This window comes from Cercospora kikuchii (genome assembly GCF_019650295.1).
Source record: "Cercospora kikuchii DNA, contig_00002, whole genome shotgun sequence".
In the NCBI taxonomy this organism is placed as follows: domain Eukaryota; kingdom Fungi; phylum Ascomycota; class Dothideomycetes; order Mycosphaerellales; family Mycosphaerellaceae; genus Cercospora; species Cercospora kikuchii.
The window spans coordinates 3,149,461-3,162,148 of record NW_025408583.1 but is presented as its reverse complement, the minus strand read 5'-3'; the positions used below and the strand labels follow the sequence as shown (position 1 = coordinate 3,162,148).

At 54.3% G+C, this 12,688-nt stretch overlaps 6 protein-coding genes across 6 annotated transcripts; 5 read left to right on the top strand and 1 right to left on the bottom strand.

Moving 5' to 3' along the window:
* Window positions 1–33: 33 nt before the first annotated feature.
* CKM354_000348900 (uncharacterized protein) lies at window positions 34–1,767 on the bottom strand (the record flags this gene model as incomplete). The annotated part of the gene is made up of 1 exon (XM_044798689.1): window positions 34–1,767. The coding sequence occupies one exon, from the start codon at window positions 1,765–1,767 to the stop codon at window positions 34–36; it is 1,734 nt and encodes a 577-aa protein (XP_044654624.1).
* A 264-nt stretch (window positions 1,768–2,031) lies between these two features.
* CKM354_000348800 (DNA-directed RNA polymerase III subunit RPC25) lies at window positions 2,032–2,740 on the top strand (the record flags this gene model as incomplete). The annotated part of the gene is made up of 2 exons (XM_044798688.1): window positions 2,032–2,043; window positions 2,099–2,740. The coding sequence occupies 2 exons, from the start codon at window positions 2,032–2,034 to the stop codon at window positions 2,738–2,740; spliced, it is 654 nt and encodes a 217-aa protein (XP_044654623.1).
* Window positions 2,741–3,334: 594 nt separating this feature from the next.
* CKM354_000348700 (uncharacterized protein) lies at window positions 3,335–4,089 on the top strand (the record flags this gene model as incomplete). The annotated part of the gene is made up of 3 exons (XM_044798687.1): window positions 3,335–3,505; window positions 3,612–3,859; window positions 3,918–4,089. 3 exons carry the CDS (start codon window positions 3,335–3,337, stop codon window positions 4,087–4,089), a joined length of 591 nt encoding a protein of 196 aa, XP_044654622.1.
* A 1,094-nt stretch (window positions 4,090–5,183) lies between these two features.
* CKM354_000348600 (RNA-processing protein PTA1) lies at window positions 5,184–7,415 on the top strand (the record flags this gene model as incomplete). The annotated part of the gene is made up of 1 exon (XM_044798686.1): window positions 5,184–7,415. The coding sequence occupies one exon, from the start codon at window positions 5,184–5,186 to the stop codon at window positions 7,413–7,415; it is 2,232 nt and encodes a 743-aa protein (XP_044654621.1).
* Window positions 7,416–7,940: 525 nt separating this feature from the next.
* On the top strand, window positions 7,941–8,921 carry CKM354_000348500 (uncharacterized protein; the record flags this gene model as incomplete). Its single annotated transcript, XM_044798685.1, has 1 exon — window positions 7,941–8,921. The coding sequence occupies one exon, from the start codon at window positions 7,941–7,943 to the stop codon at window positions 8,919–8,921; it is 981 nt and encodes a 326-aa protein (XP_044654620.1).
* A 488-nt stretch (window positions 8,922–9,409) lies between these two features.
* On the top strand, window positions 9,410–12,684 carry CKM354_000348400 (uncharacterized protein; the record flags this gene model as incomplete). The annotated part of the gene is made up of 3 exons (XM_044798684.1): window positions 9,410–9,658; window positions 9,716–10,277; window positions 10,346–12,684. 3 exons carry the CDS (start codon window positions 9,410–9,412, stop codon window positions 12,682–12,684), a joined length of 3,150 nt encoding a protein of 1,049 aa, XP_044654619.1.
* Between the last annotated feature and the right edge of the window lie 4 nt (window positions 12,685–12,688).

Sequence of the window (12,688 nt, the reverse complement as noted above, 5' to 3'; positions counted from 1 at the left end):
TGTGTTGGACGAAAGCGATTCCATTACTTGCCATTACTTTGTCAAGCTGTCTGCGGCAAAGAAGTCCATGCTGCCCAGGTATTTGATGACCTGCAATGCGATCTTATCTTCATCTTGCTGTTCTCGCTCGAGTAGGCGTTGATGCAAACTCTTCTTGTGGCTGTGGTCGGGAGTATCAAGCAGCGGCGCATAGGGATCTCTCCTTTGCGTAATCAATGTTGCATCATTCGACTTGTATCCGCCTCGTTTCGAAATCTCATGCTTAAAACGACAGTCAGAGCCGTCTCTGCAATATCCGCTCGCAGTAAAGAATCTACACAGAATGGATGCTGTGTCGGAAGGAGGCTGGCGCTTGATTGCAATCTCTTCTGGAGGCTCATCGTCACTGAGCTCTGCGTCTGACACCAGTGGAGAAGAGTTGGCTTTGATTGGTTTCGAGGAGGGCTCGACTTCGGCACCCGGGTCATGCGCAGGCTGCGGACCTGGTGTCTCGGCGGCCAGTCCCCCCACCCTCTGAGTCGTTCGGTTCCCTAGAATTGCATGATGCAGCTTGGATGGGCTTGAAGCAGGCGGGGCATTCGCCGAGCGTGCTTCGCTTGAGCTCTGCGGGAACTCAGTTTCGGCATCTTTGGAATCTGTGTCCGCAAGTAGATGCCCGTAGCTGTGTGATATAGGAACGCCTTGAGCCACAGCAGGGTCATGAACAGCGGTCGTGGTCGCTCTGCTGTTCGTGATGGAGTAGCCCGCCATGGCCTCGTCCAGCTTCTCTTTGGCTCCTGTGAGTAGTCTCCGACGCTCTGCTCCAATTCTCCGCTTCTCTGCATATTTTTCAGTAATGCGGTCCTTGGTGGGGAAGTTCTTTCGTCTTGCAGTTCGCCATGCTAGCAGATCAGCGGCTGAATTGAGCGTTTTCATCTCTCCATTGGCGTCATGAAAGGTAAGACCTGGCCCAAGACCTTTGGCCAAGATGGCTTCTTCGTCCGCTATCTCTTCCTCATCATCGCTTTCCGAGGAGTACAAGGGATCCACGTGCTGTGGCGTGAGTCCTAATATATTACTCTGTTTCTGAGCACCCCTTTTGGTGAGATCATACTTCTCGGGTCTCGACGACGAAAAGTTTCTCTCAGGAAGTATTGGTGCTCCGAAGCTGGGTACGCTCGGATTCGTTGGCTCGCCTGTGATCTCTCGCGTCTGGGATGAAGTTGACTGCTGATGAAATGCGTCCAATTTTCGTTTACGGACTCCTGCCGTCGGAGTAGAACGTGAACCACAGCCGATTGACAAATTGTTCGGCTGAGCAGTGTTCGGGTAAGAACCAGTATTGCGGCCTTGCTTGCCAGGTTGCTGCCAATTCGTCCGTCCGCGAGCTGCTACATTGCTGTTGAATCCATCGCCAAGGTTATTTGCAGTGTTTGCAAATGCTGGGTTGATGTAGGATCCTGGGGGAATTGGGTAAGGCGCTGCGGCTTGTGCGTCGCTAGCATTGCCAGTCGAACTTCCGTTGATGGGATGATCTGGAAGCTGCGTCTGATCGAGAGCGTAAGGAGCCCCGGAAGATGCGAAGCGATGAGGATGATCTCTCTGACGCTGTTGTTCATTGCCACGCCCGTAGCCTCCTCTTCCTCTGCTGCCATGGTCATTTGTTCCACGGCCCCTACCCCGGCCTCTGCCTCTGGGTTCGGGTTGGCCGCGTGGACCTACCTGATGTTGGTCTGGCCTACTAGAGGGCGGCGGCGGCGGCGGAGGGGGAAACTGAAACCCGCTCATATTTCGCTCCGCTGCGACCGGAAATGGTCAATATGTGAAGGTAAGCTAAAGGATTTCGTAGACGAAGGTCCAAGGTGCTTCTTCGTAATTGGCCTGATGAGCGAGCCGAGCCGCACCCGCTGAGAAGTGATGACTAAGAGTTCACATGAAAATGGCCTGGCTCGAAGCTGTTCGCAATAGGACACATGTAGACTTCCTCATAAGCCGGAGTGTGCAGCGTACTGTTTCTCACGGGATCGAGGAAGAAGAGGTCAACTTACCATCATGTTCACTCTGGTACATATAAGCTGCACTGCAGAGGTCCTGCAAAGCGTCCGGCTGACCGCGACAGATTACGCTCGCCGATGTTGTGCAGATACATCCGAACGAATTTCACAAGCCTAGCATCCGCGCTATTGAAGACTTCATCAATACGAAGTACGCAGACAAGGTCATTCACAAAGTCGGCTTGTGCATCGGTTTCCACTCACTCATATCCGCCTCCGAAGGCCTGATAGGGCACGGCACCGGTATTGTCAACGTCAACGTTGACTTCCGACTGGTTGTGTTTCGCCCATTCAAGGGTGAGATCTTGCGAGCGACAATCACTCAGTCCAGTCCGCAAGGCATATACCTTTCGCTGGATTTCTATGAAGATTTGCTTGTTCCACCAGAGACATTATTCGAAGGATCTACGTGGGAGAAGGATGAGAATGGCACAATGGCCTTCGTGTGGCGGACTGAGGACGGCGAAGGAGGTCAGAATGAGTTCTTCTTCGACAGTGCCGAAAGTTGCATGGTTCGAATCGAAGAGGAGCAGTGGCATGACGCTTCACCGGATGCTTTGAGAAACTCCCAAGAAGAGGAGGAAAACACCAGCAGGATTCCCCCATATCTTGTTAGGGGAAGCATGATGCATTCAGGTCTGGGTCCAACATTGTGGTGGATGGGTGAAACCGGGGACGTTGGCGACGTCGCGATGAACGGCACTTGAACTGGAGTCCCTGGTGCAGCATGAAGACGAGGTTTTGAGATGGAAGGTTTGAGGGATTCTTCCGTGCATGGTTCGCGTGCAACCAACGCCACTGGATGCGGCGTGTCGTATTTGCGCTGCAGCGTAAAAGATGTGTTTGCAGGCGTATCAGCAACGGGACTGGTGAAAAGATCCTCCAGGGTCGCATAGTGCGATAGCGCCAGCCAGAGATGGCTGCACAAAATTGGCTGCAATTGCTTCGCCAACACAGAGAGATAGGGCAGTCGACACCATGAAAGCAGTGGCTGTGAAGGGCTAGGAGGTAGGAGGTAGCAGCACGACTTGAAATCACCCAAACGTCGGGACTTTTGGATTGAGCGGACAATCGCAGCGTGAACTTGATATAATTCGAATTGACCAGTCACCATATGCCATATAGTCACCATGTATGAGCCTCCGTAGAGTGAAATGAACAGAAGACTTGCACGAAGATCTCGTCGCGAGAAGTCGTGGGTCAAACAGCAGCGGCTACTGCCGGCGCCGACCCTACTTCACCTCCACCATCCACCATTGGGTCGCGAATCTGGCACCACATTACAGCCAACACCACGCACGATGCAGCCTGTCAGACGGACGGCTGTACGCCCTGTGCGGCAGCAATTGCGCGCGCGCACAGCTCAGCAAGGACAACGTCGCTTCGCGGGCGACCATCACGGACCGGAGCTCGTGTCTGAAGGACAAGCTGCCCACGACAAGCACCCCCCGAACCACAATGAGTCCTTTGGCGTACGTCTCCACCGTCATTTTGCGATGAGAAAAAATATGATATGAAAGAGCTCGCGGAATAGGCACAGGACGGATTGCAGGAGCGGCTGCTGACTAGAATTCCCAGGCGGGCTTCTTTGTCGCCCTCGCAGCGCTACCAGTGTCATTGGCACTCTATAAGCTCACGGCGCAAAGCAGTAGCGAGCAACCATACTTTACACGATTGATCCGGGACACATACGCAGACTACGCTGTGAAATGGGCCCAGCGCAATGATCTTCACACGCAAGCTATGCAGCAAGCAGCATCCGACCGAGCACTATTCCTCAACGAGCCAAACCAGCAGGCCAGGACAGTGGATTTGAAGTATCCTGAGTACGTTGTGTCTAGCAGACATCTCACTTGACCGCAGAAGCTAACTCGGGCTCCTTAGAATCGTGAACGCGAGTTCGCCATGGAATGTGCGCGCTGGCCATGGCAGTGCGAATCTAGATGAGCTGATTGCGAAATATGAGAAAGAAGCAGTGGAGGAGAATGAGAGGAAACTCCAGCAAGTGAAGGAGAACAAAGTTCCCGTCGAACAACCGGTGGTGCATTTCAGGTAGTTGGACACCACCTTTGGTACGACCCCAGCCAGTTCGGCATGAGTGATTTCTTCTGTGCCACTGTATATAGTGTACCGAATATCGCTGCTGCACTGCCTCCCGCAAGACGCAGCTTCAGCGTTGGAGGAGCATCGCTCTCTGCATCTCCTTTCAGAGCCTATCCGCAACCGGGCCATTGCATCTGAGCACACTTTCGTACATCTGTGCGTCCCTTTGTGTCCTTTTACATCCCATCGCCGGCACCATGCATGAGCCTGGTCTCTCTTAGTCCGCGTAGAGCATCCCAAGCGTCGCGACTACTCTTGATGATCCTTGCATCTGTCCAACATCTTGACATCGAGTCGACCACTACCCTTCTCGAGCATGATCTGTCCGCTCGCTCATGCTTTCCCCGCGCTCTTCACGGTGCTCGTATGTGGTGCCGCCGCTGGCTGCGCTGGCGCATCCGGGATCGGAACATCAGAAAAGTCGTCTTGTCCAATAGCCTTGATCGTCCATGTATCTATCGCGCATCAGATCCGCTCTTGCAATCGAGCTGTGCGGGAGACTCACACACTCCAGCTACAAAGCCGAAGATACAGAGACCGGTTACAGCATTTCTGATCAAGTACGGCTGCCGCGCCCGGTACAGCGCAGCAGTGGGGCGATTGCGATTGTCGTAGTAGGAGGACTGCGGTAATCTGCCCTGTATTAGCAATTGAGATGACCCGCGGGTTTTCTCATCGCGGAATAGCTACCTTCCCAGAGGCATGATGCTGATGTTGGTGGTGACGTGAACGCAGGTGAAACCTTGGCGCGCGACGCGAGATGTGAACCTCTGCTCCAGCGCCGATCCACACTTTGTTCCATCTTCAGAATGACAACAGAGCCTACCGGACAACATCATCGACCACGCACTCCACTCGACGCCTCAGCCCAACAGGACGCGCCGACTACACATTCATCTCTGGCTTGAGCAGCAATGCGCTGCACGCGGCAGCTTTGCGACACGCGCTGGTCACTGTAGTTACATAGCTGCTTCGCTGCTTTCTTCGCCGTCGTGATCTACCTCACCCAGCCGTTACTGCGCTGAGTTGTGGATACCTGCGGGCGCGATGGCATCGCCGCCAGCGGCATCGTCGCAGATGCTGCAACAGCTCAATTCTGCGCGCGAGATCAGCCTCAAAGATCACACGCTATACCCCAAAGTGATACCAGGGATCATTCCGATCATCTCGCAGAGCTCAGCACCCCTCGAGTTGCGGAGATGGGGCGCAGACTTTCTGGCGGAGACGTTCGCGTCCCAGGCGGTAACACCGGACGAGAAACAGCAGATGTCCTTGGGCGTGCTTGACACGCTGAAGGGCTATCTGAACAGGAGAGAGTTGATGGGCGAAGATGAGGACAAGAGTGTTGTGAAGAGTGCTGTGCAATGCGCCGCGAGCATATACCCGCACGTTTTCAGACACACGGTCAGCAATACGGCCGACAGCGACACATGGGGCAAGGTAGCCGCGATTAAAAGCAGCATACTGCGCAGAATGGACACTGCGCCGCCCGGAGTGCGCATATGTTGTATCAAGTTTGTCGCTGCCGTGGTGCAGACCCAGACACCGGGCATGATAGCAGATCCACGGCGGCCAGAAAACAATGAGATCAGTCTAGCATTGGTCCCAAGAGATCATCCTGTGATTCCGCCCGCCAACCTGGAGGCAGAAGCATCGGGACTTCTGGATAGACTTCTTGGTGTGCTCCAGGACAACTCAAGTGATCCACTCATCATTACTGCCACGCTCAATGCGCTCTCCAATTTGGTGCATCGACGTGCGAGCATATCAAGCAAGATTCTCTCTGCGATTCTCGCTTTCATTCCGCCGACTCCACCGAGCGTGAGCATCAAAGATAAGCTCTCGTTCAAGAGCATGACGCGAACAGCTATGTCTTTTGTCCTCAATTGCATCAAGAGGAACCCAAATGGTCCGTTCGGCCCCCGATTACAGCAACACCATGAACGGCTGAAACACAATCTCAATGCGGCGCTGTCAGAAAACCCACAGCTCAAGCGAGCAGCGCCGGACGAGCCGATAGATGGTCTGGACGACGCTAAACGCCAAAGGCTCACCAAGGACGCCACGAATGGAACCTCAATATTGCAACAACAGACACCTTCTTATGCGGCCTTACCAGCCGGTCCCATATCGCTAGCGCAGCTGTGGACACTGACCACCAACCAGAATGCCGCATCATTTCATGTCGAAAGAGTGCCACGTGAAAGCGTGGTACAACTTGTTCAGGCGCTAATACCTTCTATACCGGATGATAAGCTGTCAATGGCCGTGAACATCATGCGATCGCGTTTGCTGAGCCTGAACAAGGCTAGCGACAACCCCAACGGACCACCAGCCGGAGCAGTTGGGGCCAGCGATGAGCGCCCGAAAAACGAATATCCTTCTGGTGAAAGTGAGCAAGTGGCCAACAGACTCGATAACGCTCCTCCGGAAGGGCCTGATGGTGACGTGGCGATTGGTCCCTTCACTCTGCCTGCATCTCCACCCCTATCGAGCCAGGAGAGGGAGGAGTACTCTTCCATGGCCGTGCAACGAGTTTTCGCAACACTATCAGACTTGGATAGGGAAGCTAGAACCAAAGGCAAGCCGGTCCTGTCACAACATGGCCTTAATCGCCTTGCAACGACAGCAGCTATCGGCCATGATCGAGATGGATGGATAGTGATGGCTACAAGGTTGGCCACTCGAGCCTCCTTCGACCTCGAGGGAGATCAAGCTATCGTTAAAGCAGAGGACTACGATGGCACGCTGATCAAGAAAGGCCACCAAAGTACACTAAACCATGCTTTGCGAGCGGCTTTGCTCGCGTACGTGATGGAGAATTTTCGAGCCCGCATTGATGCAGCCATCATCTGGTTGAATGAAGAGTGGTATTCCGAGAAGCTTTTGCAGAAGCAAAGACAGGACGACGGTGAGGACGTCGAAGAAGACGACTTGCCGAATTACTGGCATTGGACGCTGCGTTTACTGGACATGATGATGCCGTACTTCGACGTCAAAGACGGACGCGTGCTTATTAGGCTGCTCTCCGAAGTGCCCGCCGTGAATCGAGCCATCTTTGATCGAGTCAAGAAGATCGCCGAAGATCCAGAGCGGATCTTGATAAGCACGAATGCGCTGCTATATCTGATCATGTTTCGGCCGCCAGTGCGGCAGATGGCCATTGATTGTGCCGAGGAAATGTACAGGGAGAATAGCGACGCGAGATCAGCGGCGAAGAAACTCCTTGCAAAGTGGAGGCCAGGCGTGGTGGAACAGGCAGGCGCTGCTGAAGCGTGAGGAGGAAGGAATCTATGAGGCAGCATCTGGATGATCATGATTGCGAGAACAGCATGCTCGCAGCCTTGTGTCTCAGCGATTATTTAGAGAATACTGCACGTGGACAAGCTCTACTAGTAGTGACTAGTGAACCAATGTTGCAGCCACACGCTATTGATCACCGCGTGCAGAGCAAGTCCCTTTCACGTCATGGTGGCTATTTTTTGTTTGTCCAATCGCGTCCACGGGGCAACCAGACGACTTGCGACGGAAATTATTATAGTAGCAATGGCCTCGCCAAACGCTCGCGCGACCCATCTCTCACTAATGCAGGTCCACCGGGCAGTCCACCGTCACACCGTATGCACACCTGCCACGCCGACTTCTCCATTGTCGCCGCTGCCCACATGCTGCCGCTTGAGTTGTTCCTCCCATGCGCGTGCATGCCTGGCTCAGCCCGAATTCACCGCAGTCCCTGTCGTTGTCCGTCTGCCATCAGCGTAGCCGCCCACGGCCGGAGCCATTGAGCACACAGCATCGCCTGCCATGAATGGCTCTCCTCAGCTCAGCAGCTCCCCAGAGGAGACGCGCAACATGGGAAACGGAAATCTGCTCACACCCTCGCAACAAGGCGGCCCACGGCGCGGGAGTGGTGGTCTTCCGGCGCGGAATCGTGATGCTTCACCACATACCAACGGGAACACGCACAACCAGAATGCGCCGCCCTCTCCACGGTCGCCATCGACGGACACCAGCCAATGGAGCTCCGCCGTTGGCCATGCCACGACTGGCGGGAAGTCAGGACGTGTGATTGAGAAGCTCATGGCTGACAATGATCGTCTCAAGCGTGAGCTTAAAGAGCAAGTGATCAAAGCGGAGGAATTGCAACGAAGTGTTCAGATGTTCAAGCCTCGAATGGAATCCATTCAGGCCGAGAATGACAATTTGAGCCATCTCAGAGACGTTGACTCCGGATTATTATCCAGACGAGAAAGAATCATACAGGAATTGAAAGCAGACTTGGCAAAAGAGAGAGAACGAAGCAAGGCCTTCGAGGATATGGCTCAGCGAAGTACTGCGGAAAGAGATGAAGCGGTCGAGGAGAAGCGAAGGGATCTGCAGATGATGGCGGAGCAGACGAAACATGCTCAACTTCATACAGAGATCCTGGAGAACAGTCACAGACAATTGAATCAGCAATACAAAGCTCGCGTAGAAGGTATCCGGACGGAAGTGCTGCAGTTGCAGCAAGAGAAAGAAGAAGACCGCAGGCGCTTGTCCAAGATGGACGTGGTATCGGATCAGATGCGACAGGAACTGGAACGCACGAGAAAGCTGCAAGCGGAGCTGGTGACAAAGTGGGAGGAGCTGCAACAAGAGAAACAAGAGCGATTCCAGGAGCTTGAAAGGGAGGCGAGAGAGGAGAACGAGAAGACGCGGAAGCTCAGCGTTGAAATGGATCAAGTCGTGAACCAGATGCGCTGGGTGATGAACGTGAAGCGGAACACCAACTTGGATGGCAGCTAGATGAGGCATGGACCCATCTCCACATATCTTTCTTTGCGATTTAGCGGGCGTCATGGCATTCATGAGAAATGACATTGATATCACGATACTGGCTTGGCCATTTGCCGACTGGAGCCAGGCTAGAGACTCTTGACAGTTGGAATGATTCGAGCAAGCCTCGGGCGTCAAGGGGTAGGGTGAGACACAAAAACATAGATTAGACGGGTATCTTCACGAAGACTCGCAGGCCTTCTCTGGCACTTTGGCGCGTCCGCGGCACTCTCATTCACAAGCGACCAGAAGGCGGCCAACAGCTACGCGAGGCAGCGCGCGAGCGCTCCTGCTCCTGCCGTTGAATTCCATGCTGTGCCGTTGCGCCTTCCGCACTCTCAGCAGTGCAAACAAGTAAAGTAAAGTTGCCGACCCGATCATCGCCGCGACAGCAACATTGCTTCTTCATTCACAAACACGCGCGCCCGGAACTACCAGTCAGCCGCCTTGCCGCGACCATGGCTGCAGATGTAGCGCAGTACCTGCACGCCACTTTGTATCGGTTCAACGAACAGGCCAGGGCTGAGGTCGTGACTCGATTTCGCAAGGCAATTGGGGATGACGAGACCAATATCTCCTACTCATCAATCACTGATGTATTCTTTCTCCAATGCCATTCGCAGCAAGGCGCCGCGGCCGATTTCGAGCTCAACCGAATCATCAATGACTACATCAGCGAGGAAATCAAAACAGCTGAGAAGGAAGATGTGAGTTGGTGCCGTCGAGTCCGCGATGGATCACTGATTGACACTAATTGTGCACAGCGTCTGCCTCACATCGTCCGCTTCCCGGAAAGCAACTTCGATGACCTGGCCGTAGTGGACGAGGGTAAAGAACGACCTGCCAAGTCACGCCACGCGCGGCAACCACGAAGCTCTGTCCCTCGGACGCAGATTGTCATCGCACCGGAAAACGAAGCAAAGGTGGTGAAGTTGTTTCCGCTCCATGAGCTTCAAGCCCATGGGCTCCTGGAAAGATGCCTGGCGCCACTCACCAAGAAGTCCGAGACACTTCTCAACACAGGTCTCGTTTGTCGCGCGGCGCGATGGTGTCCCCAAGACGGTCACATCTTCAACGGACGTACGGGTGGTCGCAGCTCCGTGTTAGTCGCCGAGCAGACTTTGGAATTGCCGCCCTTTGGGGTTATCTATGACCGCAGAGAAGGAGTGAAGCGCCTTGAGCCACCAACCACCAATCGAGAGGAAAACACCACCGTCAAACAGTGGCTCGAGGGTATCGGCGAGACGCGACTGGGGCCATTGGAGGCCAACGTGGACATCCCAAAGGACGCGAAGCAACACTTAGCTTCGGCTCAAACACACACTGGTAAGTCATGCTGCCGCTAAGGATGCTGCCTATGCAGAAGGCCACGGATTATACTAACAAAGCACCAGCCGGACGTGCCCGTGTGGTGAAAGGCTTAGGTATCGTGCCAGACGATCAGAATTGCGACACCTCCGAGGAATCGTCAGAAAGTGAGAGTGACAACGAGGAATTTGCAGCGATACTTCAACCACCGTCCACTCAGAGCATGGCGCCCTTTAAAGAAACAAGCTTGAGGCAAACTCCAAAAACTGGAAATAGCAAGAAGCATCCCTCGTCGCTCCCAGTGTCTGCCGTGGGCACCGGTGATGGACGTTTGTTCCAGGACACCAAGAAGGGAAACATCATTGGCGATGTTCCTTCTTGCGGGACGTCTGCACTGCACGAGACGAGCATGCCTGTACCAGAACGCAGTATACTGAACCACGAAGGCCGTTCCACTGCGCCTTCCACACGAGCTGTGAAACTAAGAACGAGTCAGGAAGCGCAGAATTCGGAGCAGGAATGGGCCACAGACAAGACACATGCGAAGGTTGACCCAATTGGGCTGTTGTCTAACCCAGCGAATACTGCACGGTGGCGGAATGAGAATTACGTCGCTCTGGATCGCAAGAGCAAAGCGAAGGAAAGCCGGCTGAAACCCCGAGGCAAACAGCGGGTGGACTCGTCGTCAATCGCTGAGACTCGTCCTCACCTACGAGACACAGATCCCAGCCACTCAGTCGACCCCCGGGGCGACACGGGCACAGGCTCAGACCTGACGAGCTCTGCAGCAAAGGGACAGGTTAACCGCGACGCTGAAGGTGCGGCTGTGCCCTGGTCGATGTCAGTCGCTCACACATGGCAAAAGACTGGCCGACTGATTGACCCTGGGACTCCGGAGCCAGGCTTGCAATCAGTCAAAGTGCCTCCAGGACTGAAGGGAGGGCCGGAAACTCATCAGGAACAGCACAAAGAGGCATCGACAGGCGTGAACACCACTGGTATTCTTGTTGAGCTCGGAGAAGTCGCAGACCAGGATCGTGCTAAGCAAAATCCTGTCCAAACAGCACCACAGTTGCTTTCAGGATCCCGCCCTCCACTTCAGCAAGGGCCTGGAGACCTCGATGCGTCTCAAGTCGGGTCAGCACGTGCAGACCAAGGAGAGGATACAATCGTCGAGAGCATCCAGCGACTGCCCAAGAACTACGCCAAGCGGCACAACACGATGCGGCAGAAAGCTGGAAAGAACGTCAAAGGCAAGAAGGGCAAAAAGCTGGCTGCAGATCAGAAGTGCAAGGCACAATTGGAGCTGCCCGATCCTGTGCCAGCCCCGAAGAGAAAGCAGCATCTCCCGGGAGTCGCGAAAGCCGCCGTACGAGAGACCGTCATTGGTACCAATAATGCTCAGACTCCGAGTGATAATACTACACAACCCGCGAGACTGAAGCCGTCGACAAGGATCACGAAGGACAATCATGCATTCGGTAAACTGCTACAAAGTGAGAAGCAGAAGCAAGAGGCGCATGATGATGACAATGATGCGTCGCCACATCCGCCAAAGTTGATCGCTCGCTTGGGGTTGTTACTACTTCGCCTAGACGAGAGAAATCAGGAGATTGACCGCAGCGCCACGGATCCGATCTCGATGCAGACGAATCTACGCGAGATCAACCCACGCACCCATTTCTTGCCGAGATTGACAACTTGCTCTGTTGATGCCGCGAGACTCATCGACAGTGTACTCGTCGTCGGAGACGCTGCAGTATCTCGGTCTTCGTCCTCGCGTCTTGAGCTCATTATTCGAGAAACAGCCACGGGACAACTTTTGAAACTCACACTCTCTGCTGGGGAGCAGAGTGCTGAACCAACGCAATACAGTATCAAGGCAAATGAGCATATACGCCTGGGTGAAGCATCCTGCCACCTCGTTGCGCACGTGTGGGACACGCAGGTGTCTCTCGTGCAGCCTGCCCCAGATTATGCATTTCCGTCGCCAGACGCGATCAACGACTTCATTGCATCGATGGCGACAGACGAGACGCCGCCCTCTTTTCGAGCGCAGACCTCGAACGGTGTCTTCACACTTGAGAAAGTGCTCGCAAAGCGCATCATCGAGATTAAGAAGCCAGGAATGTCGTTCCAGTTGTGCGAGGTCCAAGATCTTGTGACCGAGTATCAGGACCTTGGCAGCTACAACTTTCGTGCGTTGGCACGGTCGCGCGAGGAGATGATCGAGGAGCAGAGATATTGGTTCGAAGCGCAGTGGGAGACCACTGACCTCTCGCGAGCTGATGACCTGCAGCTCCATGTGAACGAGACAATTCAGCAGATGGACAACATTGGCCTTCAGAATCAAGGGCTTTACGTTGTGTCACAAGACAACCGCTCAGATGACGAGTCGGACGTGGTTGAACAGCCTTTCTGGTGAGGGA